At 40.3% G+C, this 18,744-nt stretch overlaps 1 protein-coding gene and 1 long non-coding RNA gene across 15 annotated transcripts in view; one reads left to right on the top strand and one right to left on the bottom strand.

The window, feature by feature from the left end:
- Positions 1–15,817, bottom strand: part of LOC106025929 (uncharacterized) — a 228,737-nt gene extending 212,920 nt beyond the window's left edge. For 6 of the 14 annotated variants that reach the window (XR_010045440.1, XR_010045436.1, XR_010045439.1 and 3 more), the window contains exons 1-2: positions 15,572–15,817; positions 13,859–13,951 (exon numbers count right to left, since the gene is read on the bottom strand). This is a non-coding gene — a long non-coding RNA (uncharacterized LOC106025929). The remainder of the gene's footprint in view (positions 1–13,858; positions 13,952–15,571) is intronic. The other 8 variants (XR_010045443.1, XR_010045441.1, XR_010045448.1 and 5 more) reach the window with 3 other exon arrangements.
- Positions 15,818–15,976: 159 nt separating this feature from the next.
- The window catches only part of LOC100732720 (patatin-like phospholipase domain-containing protein 4), a 44,856-nt gene continuing 42,088 nt past the window's right edge, over positions 15,977–18,744 (top strand). The window contains 2 exon segments of the mRNA XM_013144441.3: positions 15,977–16,463; positions 17,030–17,231. Coding sequence (XP_012999895.1) covers positions 16,378–16,463; positions 17,030–17,231 — 288 coding nt within the window. The 5' untranslated portion in view covers positions 15,977–16,377.

Raw genomic sequence — 18,744 nt, forward strand, 5'->3', positions numbered from 1 at the left:
TTAGTCTCAGCACACAGAACTCGCTGGTTTTAGAGCAGAAATAGAATTTTCCAGTGATGCATAAATCACTTTGTCAGTACCCTTGTACACAGTCATCGACAAGCATTTATTGAACATTTACTACATGCCTGCCCTTCTGCAAACCTTGGAACTACAAAAAAGGTCAGTATGACTCTTTAACTCCAGCCTAAGGAGAAAGAATCCAAACTACATAAAACGTTAGCCATTTGCCTTTCCGTAGGATACTCAAACTATCTTAAACCACTGAAAGCAACTCCAAAGGAGATCTCATCTTTTGGCAGGGGGAGTTATGATACAGTCCAGATTAATGTGACCCCTCAATTCTACCTTCCTCCAGAAATCCCTTTGACCAAAATTCAACTCAGGAATCATATTTTTCACAAATGATCCAATCCTAGTCACTGGGTTGAATGGGTTTTCCTATTTCCTATACCATCTCCCACTTAAGGTTTAGCTCCCTGTTTGGTAACATCAGGGTATCATCTTTTCCAGGTGTTATAACACACCCTCCCAACCCTGTTCCCTCTCCATCCGTATGGCTGAATAAAGAGAATCAGTGACACACAGTAATATATTAGGGAGACAATTCATGAGCGCTTAACCTGCACTGAGGAAAATCATTGGCTTGCGAGCATAAATTCTGATGGGTGTGTCAGAAGATATGTCACTCTGTAGACATCACTGTCATTCATATACTTAAAATTTCTAGGATTGAAATATTGTGCCCTGGCAATAGGATAATTTATAAATGGGTTAAGACTGCAATCCCAACAGTGTGCTTTTTAAAAATGGTGGGTGGGATGCTGATATTTTGGTGACAGAAAAGCCCAATACATATTCAACCTTCAATGTCTAATATAATCTTCAGTTCATTTCATTCAGAACCACGTGTGTGTGTGTGTGTGTTTGTGTGTGTGTGTGTCTTTTTGAGACAGGGTTTCACTTTGCAATTCAGGCTGGCCTAGAGCTCACTTTGTAGCCCAGCTGGTCTTGAACTTGCAAGGATCCTCCTGCCTCAACCTCCTGAGTGCTGGGTTTACAGGCATGCACCACCATGCCCAGAACTATTATTTTTTAAAATGATACAAATCAGGGTGAAAGATACCTAGAAGCAAAATATGTTTGGGTACATTTACTCATATATGGTCACTGCCTATGGGTGGTTCTTTCATTAGATTTTGTCTTACACCGGTAACTTTTTATAGACTCCTTTACAGTAAAATTTGAGGTAGGAATTTCTACATAATAAGCTACACAATACACTTACCTATTTGCACATACTCATATCATTTGTACAGATTAATATCTATATTATTTTATTTTATTTTTAAAATTTTATGAAAAACATTTTCTTTATTTTAAAAAAATGTGCCACAGGTGATAGCGCACATTTCCAACTCCAGCACTTTGGAAGATGGGGCAGGAGGATCATGAGTTGGAGACCAGCTGTGCTGAACTATATGATCTCAAAACAGCCAGACAAAACAAACAAACAAAAAATTATCTTAGTTCCTTTCTCATCACTGAGACGTAAAGGAAACCAAATGCACGGTTTGTAAAGGTTTTCCTCTGTGGTCTGCTGGCCCCAAGGCAGAGCAGCATGACAGAGAGGCACAGAGGAAGAAAACTGCTACAGCAGGGCAGGCAGGAATCAGAGAGAGAGAGATTTAAGGGAGAGGGAGGGAGAAAGATGCTTCCAGGCCACGCCCCCAGGATCCACCTCCTCCAACCAGGCCACAGCTCCCAAATCACATTTTGCTATAAACTCATCATGGACTAATCCCCTGCTGAGTATCACACAGCCATGATCCAGTCAGCTCCTACAGGCTCCACCTACTACAGGCTCCACCTATTAGCGCATGAAGCTTTGGGCAGACAGCTATATAGAAACTGTAACAAATTCCAACAGAATATAAAGAACTTGCTCACTTGCCTTTTGAAATCAGTTATTTTCCTCCTTGAGTCTGTGTGTGTATTCACACACAAATACAAATATGATGTCTACTTTCCTGTCCCAGAGGTTATAAAGCATTAACTAATTTTAATATCTAATAAATAGGGATTTATGCTCATTAAATGTATAATAATTCAAACTAGGCAATGAGTTGCAGTCCTTATTAAAATTTAACTTCATTCAGTATAAAAAAAGATGAGTACACCAAATAGACCTAATAAAGGAATGGGCTACCTGGAAAATAACCATCTTAAATTAAAATTAAAACATGTAAACAAGTAGCTATGTACCAGAACCATTTGATTTTTCTTCTGTACAGAATCAAATACATGTAAAGTATCTTTGAAATCAATAAGCGTCCCACATATTAGAAGTAAAGTACATGAGATGGTTGAGGAGACCACAAGAAACCAAGGTATTCTTCAAATATGTAAACAACTCGTACTGTAATTTCAGTCATGATTCACTTGCTGCCCTTCTGATATAACACAGGAAGAAACTTCATCTGAAAGTTCTGATTTCTCCTGGTAATATTCCACTAAGGGTTAAATCCAGATGGGAAAGAGGCAGCTGATAGCTTGTTAGGAGTAAGGCCATTTTACAATCAGAACCTCTTCACTTCTTTCAAGCCAAGGGAATTTTGCTTGGGATTAGTAGATCGGTTTTGTCCAGTTCTTACTCCAGCAGGGGGCAGGCTGGTAACAGCTATGGAAAACCACAAACATCACCAAGACCCTGAGAAATCCATTTTTGCACACAGGTCAGATGCATCTGTCATTTTTTGCAGAATTATGCATGTAATCTTGGAGGATACATTACCACTATTCTGAAAGTCATTCATTAACTAAGGGCAAACATTTCTGATCCTCTGCCACCCTAATTGCAACTACTACCATAATTGAAATTCCTTAAAAAAAAAAAAAAAAAAAAAAAAAAAAAAAAAAAAGAAAGAAAAAAAGAAAATCAAGGATCAGAAGTTTTGTCAACTCTTTGACAGCAATCATTGAATAACCAGGGGGAAGGCAGGGTCATAAAGATAACGATAGTAGTTTCTCAACAGAGTACATCATGAAACCAGCTTGTGATTCTTATTTTCTGGCAAAGCAGTCAGAGTGCTGCTCTAAGCTCTGATGTCAAGCTGCCGTTCTTAACTGGCTCTGCTTTCTGACTGTCCAGACCATCTCAGGAAAGCATCTAGATTATTGTTGACTTTAACGTCTTTACCTACCCTACAGTATTTATAGTGGCCGTTAAGGTGTTTAAGGTCATGTGACAGGCAAAAATGTTAAGATAGTGTGCCCTATAACTGCTACCTGGTTAGTATCTACCTTTTATCTACAGTGTGGTGCTGATCACCTGTGTCCATCCAATTTCAAAAAGAAACTTTATGGACTATGCAGAGAAGAAGTGTACAATTATAATCCACAAATTAAGATAAAAGGCTATCCACATATATAGATACAAGTTTGTGTCTCTATTTACATTCAAATAGAAAATACAGATACAGGGCAACCCGCTTGGGACCCCTTCTGTCTCTCAGACAGAAGCTTCCTTTCTTTCAATAAATATATTCTGCTCTTAACCTCTGTTGTTCCTAAAATTCATTCTTCAATCTTAGAGAACAAGAACTCGTACCGGACGTAATAGTTTGGGAGTTTCACTTCCCTCCATCACTTGGAGGATTCCACTGAGATCACTGGATGGAAAAGTGAGAATCTGCTTTTGTTTTGTATCTGCCTCACCTCATGGTTTTACTCTATAAAAGTCCCTGGAAAAGACAGAGCTTTCTCTCTCTCAATAAATATATTCTGCTCTTTAAAAAATACAGATATAAGTGATTTATTTACTAGATAAAATTTATGTATGACTTGCCTTCATTACTTTCCCATTGCTGAGACACAATATCCAACACCTGCAACTCAAAGGAGAAGTTTAGTTTGGTTCAGGGTTTTAATCCATGGTCCACTGGCTCCAAGGCTACAACAGCATGGCAGAGGAGTATGGTGCAAGGGCCTGAATGGAGGACAGAAGCTCAACCCGAGGTGGCCAGGAAGCAGGAAGTGAATGGTGAACCCAGGGAAGAAGCTATAGTTTTCCAGGCCATGGGCTGCTGACCGCCTCTTCTCCATTAGGCTCTACTTCCCAAAAGTATGTTCCGCTATGAATTCATCAGTATTAATCCATTCAGAAGTATTTCATATATGCATGTTTGATCAGTCAATTAAATGAGTACCCCGCGCCCCATAATCCAACCACCTTCCCTAATTCCCACTGCTGACCACATGGGGCTTTTGGGGGACATTCTAGGTCTAAAGCATGACAGAAGTAGGGATGATTTTTCTGTTAGAATAATTTCCTTACACTCAGGAAATTTAATACAGAGAGCACATCAGGAAGGCTGAGCAACACTGGCTGATCCATGAGCTTCCAAGCTTTGCCTCTCACCATTCACCATCCATTCCTGGATCAAGTACGACGTCTGTCCCATCACCATCTGTGCACTAGAGACAAGGACTGGGAGAAACGAGACAAAGCCACATGACTGTGGCGGATGCCCAGACTGAGGCCATACAAACTCCCAGGGTGAGGGCTAGAACACTTGGTCATGATGTGCACATTAACACAGGCAGGAAAGATGCTCTGTGAGAATCCATAAACCCCTGGGCGTCCAAGAGCAAGCATGGTTTCTGGAGTCTTTCTGCTTCCTGATGCCAATTCCTAGGCTCCGCTCCTAAAATTCTTCTTAAATTAACAAATAAAAACTGAATCTATTTATCAGGTAGATCAAGATATATATAGCTGATAAACATGTATCAGGTATATATACCTTACATCTAAAATGAGCTAACGGAAATGCATTAATTCACATACTTCTCAGTTTTTATGGTGAGAACTCTCAAAATCTATCCTTACCAAGTATATTCTAGTAATTTTTTAATCCACAATCAAGAATTTTTGCTTTTTCTCTTAGCAATCAGACCAGTCTTAAGTATGACAATGGATCACAGAAATATAAAAAGTAGTTAATGGCTTTGAATTTTTTTCATTTTATAAGTAATATCCAACAAACAAGGCAGTTCCATTTCGAGCAGAGCCAAAAGGTTTTCTCTCCATTTTCTGTGAGATCTTACCCGTAAATAGGGCAGGGTCTTCCAGAGGAGGGCAGCTTCACCATCATATAACTTATGCAACAGAAGTGGGTTCTGATCTCAAAAGGATTCTGTAAAGGGCTGGGGATGTTGATCAATGGCTGGGCAATTGTCTAGCACTTGTGAGGTCCCAGTTCAATGCCCAGCATTGCAATTCATAAACAGATAAGCCAACAAAGATTCCATACTATTGCTCTACGGATGCCATCTTGAACTTTCTAATGATTCTTTTTACTTGTGTCTTACAATTGTAGTACACACAATATGAACCTATCTCCATGAGCAGGAAAGACCCTTCTCCATCTCTAGATGACCAGGTTGAAGCTTCCTGTAGCTCAGCTTCTCTGTGTAGCCTCTTCCAAACCTGCAGTATGGCCCTACTCCCAAGCTGGCTGACTGCAGAATTTCTCTAAGAATGGTGACTCTCACCCCTGGCTATTTATCATATCCACCTGGAAGGCTTTCCTTCCCTTCCCTAGTAATCATATTGGTGCCTGGACTCCTTTCTAGACTAATAAAAAGCAGTCAAATTGCAAAACATTTACACCCATCAGCTCTCTGTCACTGTAACAAAACACATGAGGCAATCACCTTATAAAAATAAAAGGTTTATTTTGGCCCAGTATTTTGGAGATTCCAGCCTATGATGGATTGTTTCCACTATTTAGCTCTGTGACCAGGCAATACATTATGGGGGTAGCACATGGGGAAAGGAGGAACAAAATCACTTATTTCATGCAGGGAATTAAAAAAGAATATGGGACCACAGTTCCATAATCACCTGCAAAAAGATACTCCAGTGATCTAAAGTGTTCTCACTGGGAGTAGATCTATTGCCTGTTCATATCACTGAACTGAGAGCTAAGCCTTCAGTAGAACAAGGCACTCTTGAGACCTAAGTCAAGCAGCACTGTCCGAGAACATCACTGCTTCCCAAACCAAGTCTGAGAAAGCCAGCAAGCATTTACCATGTAGCCTGTGCCAACAGGAGGACGACACGGCCCTCAGTGGAGGAAGTAGCACACTGGTCTTCTGCCAAGTATCCCTCACTGCTGCACCCATTTCTCAGTGATGCTAGAGGGTGCGATGTGCCTTCCGCCATCACTAACCCAGAGTTGGTCCAGCTGTATCCTCCATTCCCTCTGTCCACCCACAGGCAATGCAATGAACGGTTCTGACACCACCCCACAGGCTGACATGAAGACCACGGGCAGAGAGGCTGCACCAACACTGTGGGTAGGAAAGTTGGCACCTTGCTGGAGCAAGGGAAGAGACCTCATGCTTGACTCTCTCGAGCTAAAGACTGAGGAGCTTCTGAAAGGAAGTATGCAGGTGTAAGGCCCTGGCAGCTGGCGAGCACCAGTTCTCCCTTAACCTCACAGCACTGTCTTCATGAAAATCATGGCTTCTATTCTTTCACCTTGGTGCTTGGAAGGCAGCCCAGAAGTGAGTCTGTGACAAGAAGTGACTCCTCGTTCTGCTGCCCATCAACAATGCAATCCATGGAAAGTGACCTGGTGAGTCCCTCCGCGGTGCCTTCAGCCATCCTCAGAATGGGAAGGGCAATGTGTTGACCTCTCGGGATTCACAGGATCATGAAACGAATGTTATTGGAGTGGGGTGAAAAGAAGCACCACACGAGTCTAAGATAAATAAATAAACACAGGGGCTAGTGATATAGTTCAGCATTGCAGCGCCTGCCTAGTAAGGGCAAGGTCCTGAATCTGATTCCTGGTACCTGGCAAAACACATAAATAAACAAATAACAAACCCAAACAAAGGCAACATTACTTCTGTACTCCAGCCAACATAAAATAGAAAGCAAATAAAGAGTGCATACATAAAGGTTCTGCACGGTAAAGGGCATCGCAGTAACTTGCCATTCTACAGAAAAATGTAAAAAAGAAAACAATATAGCATGAGCCAAAGGTCAGGGAAAGTACACAGATGATGGAAATGACCAATGATTACAGGACAGCGATGCCTCAGCTCATGAATGCTTCTGCTATGGAACAATTCTGATTGCAAACAGAAGCAGGGCACAGAATTTTGCTTCTGTTGGGGACTCCACATTGGGTGATCAATGCGACCGCAGTCGTCTTCCCCAGAAGTGTGGGATGAATTAAATTAGTGAACTGAGGTAGTCAACAGGTGATGAAAATACAGTCTGGGGGGACGAGAAGTAAAACTGGGGTCACTGAATCAGTGTGCTTGCCTAGACTGACAGAAGGCACCGCTCTTCAACAAGGAAGAAAAACGTTCTTTCAGTTTCTTTTCTAACACGAGGCACACAAACTTTACCTTTTATATCCATAGGACAGGGAAACGAAGCCATGTTCCCCTTCAGAGCTACCCCATGAATATTTCAAATCCTACCATATCTGAATTATTTCCATGATAACACTGTAAAAATGTGGTCATCAGGGGCATCAAGCTAAGTAATCTGGAATGAAGGGCCAGAGATTTAGCTCAGTGGTATAAGAGCCTGCCTGAGAGGCATGAGATTGTGAGTTTGATCCCCAGTACAAACAATAATAATAATAATAATAATAATAATAATAATAATAATAATAATTTGGAGTATATATACATGAACACAGAAGAAATCTAAATTTCAGGATGACAGCTTTTGAGGAACCCTGAACTTAAGGTACATGACTGGCCTTTAAGTGAGATCTGAATATTCTATGTGGCTATTCAAAGTTCACTTTCTTAACACAGCACTTCCAAAGCACGCTAAGAACGCAATCACACTCTCTCAAATTGTGTGTCAGGGGGTTCTACAAAGGAAGCATGGTGATTAACAATATTGCTTCCTTCTCAGAATTTAGAATTGCAAAGATAATGTTAGGCAAGGGTACTTGGAAAGCAGCTTTCCCATTTAAAGACTACTGCTGGAATGACTTTGAACTTGTTATCTTTTTTCATTTACAGGGAGTGAATTATGGATTTGCACCATTTTAAATTTATCTGCCTACCGAAATCTATGACAGTTCATCAAACCTGGATTTTTTTTTCTTATAAAAAGATGAAATTAGTCTCTGATTCAACAGATCGTCCCATAGCACTATCATATTACAATAGCCCCTTACTTTACTATTTTTTAAGAATTCAAGTCATAATCAAAAATCTGGACATCGCAGTAATCTTTTATATGTCAGCCCCAGTCCTTTCAAAATTTCATTGTGATTTCAATTTCATACCTCTTCCCTGCTTTTATCTGTTCTTTTTGTAGTTTTCCATATAGACGCTGCATCTAAAGATGGATTTTTATTTTCTGCTGGAAATTAAGTGAAGAAGTGAGAAATGCTTTTAAAGGTTTGTGTGAATAGTATATTTATGATTTTAAAATAAAACACAGTACACACGTGGACATTCATTAAATGGTAAGTATATTTTTTTCCCAATGCTTTCTGATGGGATGCTTTGCAAAAGAAAATGAGTGAATTCTGGGATTACCACCTCCTCTGTAACAAGCTTTTAGTAGGAGAACATTATCATTCTTGCCACTGCTGGGTAAAGCAAACATCTTACCTACCATCTCCTTCTTGAGCTCAATGTGTAAGATAAGATCCTCCCCAAGGTTCTCAATACCACAGCTTCCGATAAGAATTTCCCCATCCATTTATACTGACTTGCTCAGCAAGATTCTTATCCCACCTTGCACATCCAAAGCAGCCCATAAAAATTCAAAGAAGTCCAACAACACTACTGACAAGTCAATGCTGGACAACATTCATGCCAGAGAATACGTACTCTCCATCTGAACACATTTACTTTTGGAGCTAACTTTTCAATGCACCAAACATCATAGTTTGAATCCTATTTGCTTGGAGGAATATATACTTACTTAATATACAAAACACAGTTTTGTACATCTAAAGCAACTTGGCACGTTTGATAGAATATAGCTGGATACCTGCTGTCCCTTGTCTCAGTATATATCTATCTAATACTGTAGTAGAGATGTTGATTCCAATGTCAGATCTTTTTCTGGGAAGTTCTCCGCATTCAGCGCTTCTCAGATCTACTCACTGTGTACACGGCCCGGGAGCATTCTGTCATGGACTCCAATCATCATCCTATCACAGTTTGCTGTGTTCTCCACCTCTCTGTACTGATCACAGCCTCAGAAGCAATGGGGCTAACCAACCATTGACCGGAGCCTCCAAAACCACACGCCAATATAAACTTCTCTACTTCATAAAGTGACTGGTTCAGGTATTTTGTTACCATCATGCAAAGCTAACATAAGGCGTCTTTTTCTATATTTTAGAGGCAAACAGAAGAAAAGGAGTTTTGTACCAATAGGCTAGGAAGACGGGATGGGGGTGCCAGCACCCTCACGGTGATGTCCTCCTACCTAAAGAATGAAAGCCAGAGGAAAAAAAATACGGAAGCAGCAGAAAAATCAGCAGCTTCACTGGGCGCATGACCTAGCCATTTCTGCAATTATCATACTTGGCGCAGATTATTCAATGGTGAAACATGACATTTAGGGACTCCCAACGATAGCACGCATTTACTATGCTTTACCTAATTTCCAGGTGCTAGAAAAAACAAGCAACACAAGACATGGTCCCTGCTCCAAATGAATTGAACCTAAAGAGTAGTGGCAAAAACATCTCTTAACTGAAATAAAAGGTGGTAGATGGTATACGCATGACCATAAAGATCAGAGAACATTTAATACACCAAGTGGATAAATGCATTCCAAAAGCAGAGTCTGATTTAGGTCTTCAAGAATAAATACGGTTTAATGATACAAAACCATGAAAGGATATTCAAGCAAAAAGACAACAGACTATAAGCAGAGTTTATCTTCCAGACTTTGTTTGATTGATTCACTGATTGATTGATTTTTGCCTCATATATTTTCTAAGGCCTATGAAAATCATTTTCATATATGAGACACTCAGTGAAGTTTATTAAATGGATGAGCATAAAAACATAAAGAATAATGAAGACTAATGACGACATTCATGATTTACTTGAGCTTGAGACCTTGGTCAATAACAAGATCCCTTTTTAACATTGTGACTAGTGGAAATCACACTTTTACAATAACCTGCTTTATGACATAGCTTCCAGGAAAAGGACTAATCAAAAAGAGTTGTTGTGGTAATTGATCAAAGGGGAAGGCTAGATGTAATTAATTTCTAGGTTTTCTTTCTTTTTTTTTTTCTTTTCAAGACCCAAACAAGTTTTTAAATGTTAGAAGGAAATAAATTCACACATCATATTTATCAAGCTCTCATCATTTTTCTTAAAATTATAAATGTCCAGATATGAACATCAATTACAGATTCTGCCCAGGGAAAGAAATAGAATCCTACTTAAAGTAGTTAAATGACACAATGCTTAACACACATAAGAGACACATTATTTCACTGATTTATTTTTGAAAGTTTGTAAGGAAGGTAGAACTGCACACAGGCTTTGCAGTTGGGGAAACCAGCACTTCTTTTTTAAAATTTTAATGTTTATTAGTACATCTTTGAAGTACAAAATGATTATATTCATCGGGGGCATCACTGCATGTACATATCTTAAGTCATTTTAAAACCCCTCCCCTCTCCACCTCCTTCCACGTCTTGGTCCTCTTTACATTTGCAAAAGATTTCTCTCTGCATTCCTTATTATCTTTTATTAATTTGTACTCTGGGCTTTTCATATATGAGAGACAACGTGATGTGCTCATGTGTCTTTTTTACCCCAGTTAACATCATGAGACCCACACTTTCTTCTCCTTGCCTGTACATAGAGGTGAGGAAATTACTAAAATTCTAAATTCTTATCTGTTGTGTGTTTGAACATGTCATCACTGTTGTAATGGTTACCTAAGAAGAAGGTGTACAGGACCGGCAATATGTAATTTAAGAGCTGTAACTGTGTGATCCTAATCAATAGACAGGGATAAGAAAAGCAAGAGCTTTTCCAAGAAAAATAAAGTCATCTTAGTACCCAACACCAACAACTGGACCTCCAGGATCCCCAATGACACCAAGGTGGGTACACATTCAAGTGCCTTAAATAAGAGGTGGTGTGGCTCCTTATGTAATCTATGAATACACCCTCTGTATACTTTAAATTAGTTCTAGGTGACTTACAATACCTAACACAATCTAAAGGCTACATGAATAGTGTTATACTATACTAGTTTGGAAATAAAGACCAGAAAAAGTTCATACCTGTTCAATCTGACCAAAATTTTTTTTTAATTTCAATCCATGGTTGGTTGGATCCTTGCACGTGGACACACAGATACCAACAGTCTACTCTGTCAACTGACCTACTATATTGGACTTTCACACTCACAGGTGGTCTGGAATCGATCTCCCATTGATAGCAAGAGACAAATTCCTAATTTTGTTTTCTCTGAACTGAGATGATTAAATAATATTAATATTTTATTTAGCAGTTAGGATATTTTTAATAAGAATACACATAATGATTGGATTGTGTACACTGGGTTAACACAGAATATTTTGGCACACTGGATGAACACAGAATATTTTGGCACACTGGATAAAGCAGAAGGCACTAAAGCTGTCCATTTGTCTAACACCCAACAATATTATGTATTTGACATTGGTATTATTATTTCCATCTCACCGGTAGAAAACCAAAAGACAGCAGTACTCTGATTTCTGTGGACACGAAACAGTCCTTAGAACAGTACAGTGTCTTCAAACTAACTAAATAGGGCAGAGAACACAGATTTTCTGTAAATGGAATTTTTTTTTAAATTGAAGGGTCTGTAATATATTTTGTAACTGTCCCCCATTCTCACCACCAAGGATCTGAACCTATTGTGTATATAAAATCCATGGTTTTAACTATGAAACTTTGAAAGCTTAACTGCTCTATCTATTCTAAAGCATCCACTGTAAGGGCTATAATTAAGGAATTCTAATACAACAATAGAAAATTCAGAAAAAAACAAATCTCAGCCAACTCTATTTTGCATCCTCAGACTCAATGGCTGCCATGACACCTGGGCCTGTCCTTCTTTCTGTCCTCCCCATTCCCAGATCTCAATCCCACTATGTTGTCTTATTCTTTTCATGATGGCTCCCTCTGTGTGGCAGCTTTCACTAATGGCCAACTCATGGTGGCAAGGGTCTTGGTCTCCCTCTGTCTCCTCTCTCTCTCCCTCTCCGTTCCCCTCCCCCTCTAGCTTTAGAAGTAGAATTCTACCCCATGACTGCAAAAGTTCTTTTCTCCATGCCAAACCAAGATGATGCTTAACTTAGGACCATAGCATACAGGAATACGAGCTCATACCTCAGTACACCACAGAAAGGCCAGCACTATGTACTCCAACACTGTGGCCACATTCCTTCAAAATTAAAGGGGAACATCCAAGCTGTCCAGTTCACCAGGGTCAGTACCCAAGATTTCAGGAGGAAGCAATAGAGAGAAGGAGTTAACAAGTAGGAAGAAGGATATGGGGGCAAACAGGGAATGGTGGCATGCCTAGCAGAAGTATGAATGCAGGTTAAGATGTAAAGACCAAAAATGCAATTTCACAATATGGAGATCCAACTAGAAGGAGAGCTTAGACTCAAAGATTCTGATACAAAGTCTTATGCTTGGAGGAGAGGTGTGGGAAAGCAACCCTGGTATATGTACTTTCTAGTTCCCTGCAGGAATATAGCAGTTCTCCTCTGTCATGGGAAATAGATTCTAAGAATTCCAGTGGATGGCCATGGACAGTACTGAACTGCATATACACAGTGGCACCTCGTTTCATGAATGCTTTTGTTTGCCAACAACAGGTTTGCAAACCAAAGTGTTTGGCAAAATTTTGTTTCTGTTTGCAAACACAATATCGAGTGACAAACACAACCATGGCCATCTTTCTTGCACAAACACAGATATGGCATCTTTTTAAACACTATGGAACAAATTAAGTTCAGGAACCAAGGAACCACTGCACTATGATTTTTTCTAGCAGCCCTGGAGCATGACCACACAGAAGGAGAGTTATCTGTCCTTCTACAGTTTATCTTTGGTGTGATTCATCAAATAAAACAGGGAATACCTGAACACAAGAACTGCAAAACCAGTAGTCCATCTGATAACTGAGAGGATTCCAAATAATGACAGATGGGAATTGGGGATAAATATTCCAGGCAAAAGGGTGATTTCACACATGAGTGGGAGGATGCAGAATGTCATGAGATTTCATCATGCTACTTGGCAAAACAAGGAATTTGAAATATATGAACTGCTTATTAGAAGTTCCCAGTCATTGCACACCACCACTGACCTCAGGCAACTGTACTGTGGAAGAGAAACCAGAGATAAGGAGGGAATTGTTATATAAGATAAAATCTTGTGGAAGGGAACCTAGCCCAGAAAATACAACCATTAGGGTACAACACTTTGTGTAAGTAAGTGGTGGGTACTATTATGTGCCTCCCAGCTAAAGGTTACTTACTGTCCAGCTCTGTGCGCACATCCAAAAAACATCCAGGTATGGCTTTACAATAACTCGTGATAATACTTCTATCATTACTCATTATGTCTGTCAGCTCACTGGACTCTGTGTCCCTGATGAGGGCTCCATTCCTATCAACCATGCATGCTCTGAACAAGCATAGCAGATGCTTAATAATTAAAATTAGCTAAGCAAATAAAGCAGTTCAAGACTAAATAAGGAAAATAAGAAAACAAAAATCAGCAAATTAATTACATAAGAAATGTTTTTAAGGTGCAGGTACAGTACCATATACTCCGACCACAATGGTAATTGACTTAACTTCCAAGATCCAAAGCAAATACTGACTGCATGATAGTCGCCAAGCCTCCAGCCTTGCCCCTGAGAAGACAAAGAAAAATATGGATGAATATGATGTTCATTCTTATATGCGGGAGCAGAATTTTTAACTAGTTGCGTTGAAATATGATTTGGGATTAAAGAAAGGAGGAAGCGAGTTCTACACTTTTAGAGATACATTATGAAGCAGTGGGTGCCCCAATGTGACTTACACATGGCAGAGGGCTCACACCAGCAAGTAGGTATAAAAAGAAGTCATGCCTTGGAGCTGGGAATTTAGCTCAGCAGCATAAGAGCCAGCCTGGCAAGCATGAGGTTGTGAGTTTGATCCCGGTCAAAGAAAAAAAAAAAAAAAGTAATGCCTTCATTACGCCTGAAGCCAAGAATTTGAAAGTTGTAGTGTTCTCCCAGTTGCACTGTGATCAAGTTTTCATTTTTGCGGAACCAACCTGGTGACCAGGGTCCAAATGTAGGAGTTACATGCTCAGTCAATGCCATCCCAGAAGTCTGCGCTTTTTAGTCTCAAACTTTTGTTACCACTACATTTCATTAAACCAGACTGCTTTCTTAGCCAATTCAGGTTGCTGTAACAAAGTACCACAGATTGAGTGTTCCATAAACAACAGAAATGCAGGAAGGCAGGAAGACCTAGATGAGGTTTCTTCCAGTTTGCATGTTGCTACTGAGAAGGTTAACTGTATGTGTACATAGCAGAAAGAGAGCTTTTGGGAGTCCCTGTTCTAAAAGCACCAATCTCATTCATGAAAGGTTCATCCTCATTTCTTACCTGCTGCCCAAAGCCCCTCCTCCCAACACTATCACACTGGATGTTAAGTTTTCATCCTATGAGTTTTCGAGGAATATAAACATTCAGAGTACAGCATACTGCAGGAGTAGACCAGTGTTTCACAAGCTTTGAAGAGCACAGCAATACTCAAGGCTAGTGTTAAAATGGCAGATTTCTCATTTGAGTATGGAATTCATCTTTTAAGCTTTCTGGAAGTTATTATTCTCATTGCACTCAACCACACAGAGGACAGCAGAAAGCCAAAGAACTAGTTTGTCGTTCTATAGTTCTTGATATTTACTTTGCTTTCCTTTCACTAAATTTTGATGGAAATAAAGAACTGTACCTAACTATACCACAATGAGTAATTAAAAGGGTACCTGGTGGGCTTTCAATCACAAACTTGAAGTAACTTCACAAGAGAGGGAGATTGGAAAAAGAATTGTCAGGCGCCTTTAATTCTGGAAAGGGATGCTGGCTTGCAGAGTTCTTCCAAGTCTGGACCACACATTCAATGATGACATTAGGGGGAGCCTGAACTCTCTATGGGGGCCCTCAAGGTAGCCTCGGCTTTACAATTTAGCGATGAATAGTACTGTATTGTTCCATTTTGCAGATAAGCTACCCAGGAAACAGATTACACACTTGCCCAAGGTCACAGTGCCTAAAAACTACAAATAATGTGTAAATTGCCCAACTTCACTGTATAGCATTTCCAAAAAAAACAAAAAAAAAACAAAAAACAATTCTTAGGGAACAAAACAAAACAATGCCGCGCCTCAACGTAGCCCCAGGACTCCGCCCTAAACTTCACCAGCACTTTCCCCAAGGGCAAGAGGGCGGGAAGGGAGGAGAACCACTTCCAGGATACAGACCTGGGACCAGCAAGCACTTCCGGAGCAGAGGTGGTGAGGGTCGTTAAAGGTCAGCTGGTTTTCAGGCGATAGCCCACACGCACTCCGCGATGAAAGGGCTTCAGGGATTAAAACGCAGCTGTGGTTAGCCAAACAGCGTGGCTCTTGAAGAAACAGTCTTTTCCAGGGCCTGCGCTAGAAAACAGCGACCGACGGACCAAATAGGTACCGCCATGTTGAGCGCCGTATTTAAATACAAGAGGCGGGGCCGTGCTAAGCAAGGCGAGGATTCGATGACGTCACAAAGAAGGTGGGACAGGAGAGTAAGCGGGACCTTCTTGGGCGGGCAGAGAGAGCAACTTCTGGCTCTGATAGGTTAATCCATTTTGAGTGACATCCCTGCCCCCTCTTCTGGTTAGGGTTGGGGGTGGGGCTATCAACACGGAAGTTTCTGAGTATGGGTAGGATGAGGCGTGGGAGGACGATTCAGGGTGGGCTGTGCTCTGGAGGCCACCATGGCCTGACCACCTGGAAAATAATTCCCCAAATCCCTTTTCCCCTCCTTCTTGCAAAAATGCAATATAAACCTCCCTGCTTATCCTGCAGCCGGCTGCACCCCGTGCTGGCTGGCGTAAACCTTAGCAATCAGCAGTGCCTAAATTGTCCTGAGCTCTCCCTGCATTTACCTCAACTCAGCGTCCCTGGATAAGGAACCTTGAGCCCCAAACAAACCCACAGGACCTCAGAGCGGGCTGCCTTTTGGCAGCATTGATTTAATTCATGTGTGCTCAGATGATGGGAAATATGTACAGTGTTTTTATATTTAGATGTGTTGCAGCTATGTAGTGGTGAAAGGGCGAATCTTGAAGCCTGCCTTTGCTTTCACCAGTCAGGATTTTGGATTTCTCTTGAGGTACTGGGCAGTGAAACATGCTGTATTGTTGAGTAATAATAGCTTATGGGATTGTTGCTTGCGGGCGTGCTTCTATTGGAAGAAAATGAGGCAGAGCACCTGTTTTTGAGATGGGTTATTCCTTAGGAATTCAGTGCGATTTCTAGTAATTTTTCCTCTTCAGCTCGATAGCAACCACTTCCTGCAAAAAGTCCCAAAAAGGTCAAGAAAAAAAAAAAAAAAAAGTAACTACTGGATTGTATATATGTTTCTCGCCAAGTAATTAAATGTTAGATCGCATAATTAAATGTAGTCTATGTGCTTAACAGCTATGGAATGTTCTTATATTACTATTTAATGAATGAGGCCATGTTAGGGGTTAAGGTGAGCAGGGAAAAGACGGTATTTCTTTGAACATTTCCTGGATTTAATTAGAATCAGTGGAAACCACCGCCCTTAAGATAGCGCACTATTTATTAAAAGAAGCACTGGGATGGCGATTGGTATAAGACTACACAGCATGTGGGGATGAGAGATAGCAATTTAAGGCATTCTTGTTTTGTTTTTTTTTTTTTTTTTTTTTGTAGCTTTGCCAATTCCTCAGCGAGAATGAAGCCCATCAACCTGTCCTTCGCAGCCTGTGGGTTTCTGGGCATTTACCACTTGGGGGCGGCAGCTGCCTTGTGTAGGCAAGGCAAGAAACTCCTGAAAAATGTCCAGGCTTTTGCAGGGGCCTCTGCAGGATCCTTGGTTGCTTCTGTCCTGCTAACAGCACCAGGAAAAATAGAGGTAATTAAGTAGTCACAAGGCTGTGTTCCTCATCAAGAGGCCAAGAGGGGGTGGCAAAATGAGTGGGGATGAGGCTTTGTCTGGGAAAAAAAGGTTAACACTTTTCTTTTACAATTAACTCTTTGAATATCAGGGCTCTGAGGGTATGGAAAAGGTTTATTTGGGGTAACATAAATAAAATATCTTGTTTTACTCTGGAATAAAGCCCTGTTTCTTTTAAGCAAAGGATATTTGCGCCTCCGATGATTGTGAGAACAGAACTGAGACCCTGTTTTTGAGACCGTGAGCAAGGAGGCCTGTGCTCACCCCTAATTCACGAGCAGGCATACAAAGGAAACTGGCCTTATGATTTCAATTAAGTGGCAAGATAGGGGAATTTAATTTGCTTTTAATTCTCACAGAGAGAAGCAGCTCTAAATTCCAGGAAGTTTAACCAAAAGTGATAAAAATAGCCTTCAGCAGGTATTTTCTTTAATGGGAGCTATGTTTTTCAAATGCTTTTTCGGTTGTCTTAGACAGTGATCAAGCATTTGATGACAGTGAGAGCTGGTTTCTATGGATGGAGAAAATATTTGTTAATTATTACACAGTCTAGTGGCTTTGAACAGTAATCAAATAGGGGTTTAACACATTCCTGCTCAAGAAAGAATCTCAACACTGCAGAGTTTTAAACAATGAAATCTCGTTCATAAATCTGATTGTGAGCTGCTTAATGGAAGAGAAACAGGATACAAGGCCAATTTTTAAGAAATCCACTAATCCTTTCTTCTCTTTAATGATTGATTTACAGGAAACTAAAAACGTGATGACAAACCATGGGTATGATTACACAGGGTATGAACCTTACATCAGAAAAATATTAGTAAGGTGTGAACACTAATTGCAAGCTAGCAGAATCCTCTCCCATGAATTTCTCACTAGCTCATTTCCCCAACTTCTTTGTGTTTTATGGGGGTTCCAGGAGTGGGAGATTATTTTCTCTTTAAGGCAGGCTTTCCTTTAGGTGGGGCAAGTCTGAAGCTCTGGAGTTGAGTAGAGTTGGCTTCCAGCCTCAGCAAATTTAAAAATGTCCAAAGCGATTTACATATAACGTGATTTGGAGATATGCAATAATAATAATTTGGTGACATTCAGCCATTGAATGACTTACCTGAATTTGAGACATTAAACTTTATCTCCAATCAGAGTGCCCCTTCTTTTCTTAAATTGGGTCTCAGTCCTGTTGTCTGATTGTATGGGAAGAAGGTAAAAGGTAAATGTATCAGCTGCTCACACTGGAAGATGGAAAGTGATTCTTTTGAGTGATCAGAGGGGACCCTCATTTGTCCTGTTTTCAAAACATTTCTTTCAACAAAAATAATATTTTGATAGTTATTTTGTTACACGAAAAATGATTCTCCCAACCTGTTAGATGTCAGATGTGCTGAGTTCTCGTTCCATAACATTGAGGCATGAAGTGGCAAACCTCAGGAGGAAGTTAGGAGGGTTTTATTGGAAATAAGGAGAAGGAAGA

This window comes from Cavia porcellus, unplaced genomic scaffold (assembly GCF_034190915.1).
Source record: "Cavia porcellus strain 051 isolate PalLab524CR breed Dunkin Hartley unplaced genomic scaffold, mCavPor4.1 scaffold_33, whole genome shotgun sequence".
NCBI lineage: Eukaryota > Metazoa > Chordata > Mammalia > Rodentia > Caviidae > Cavia > Cavia porcellus.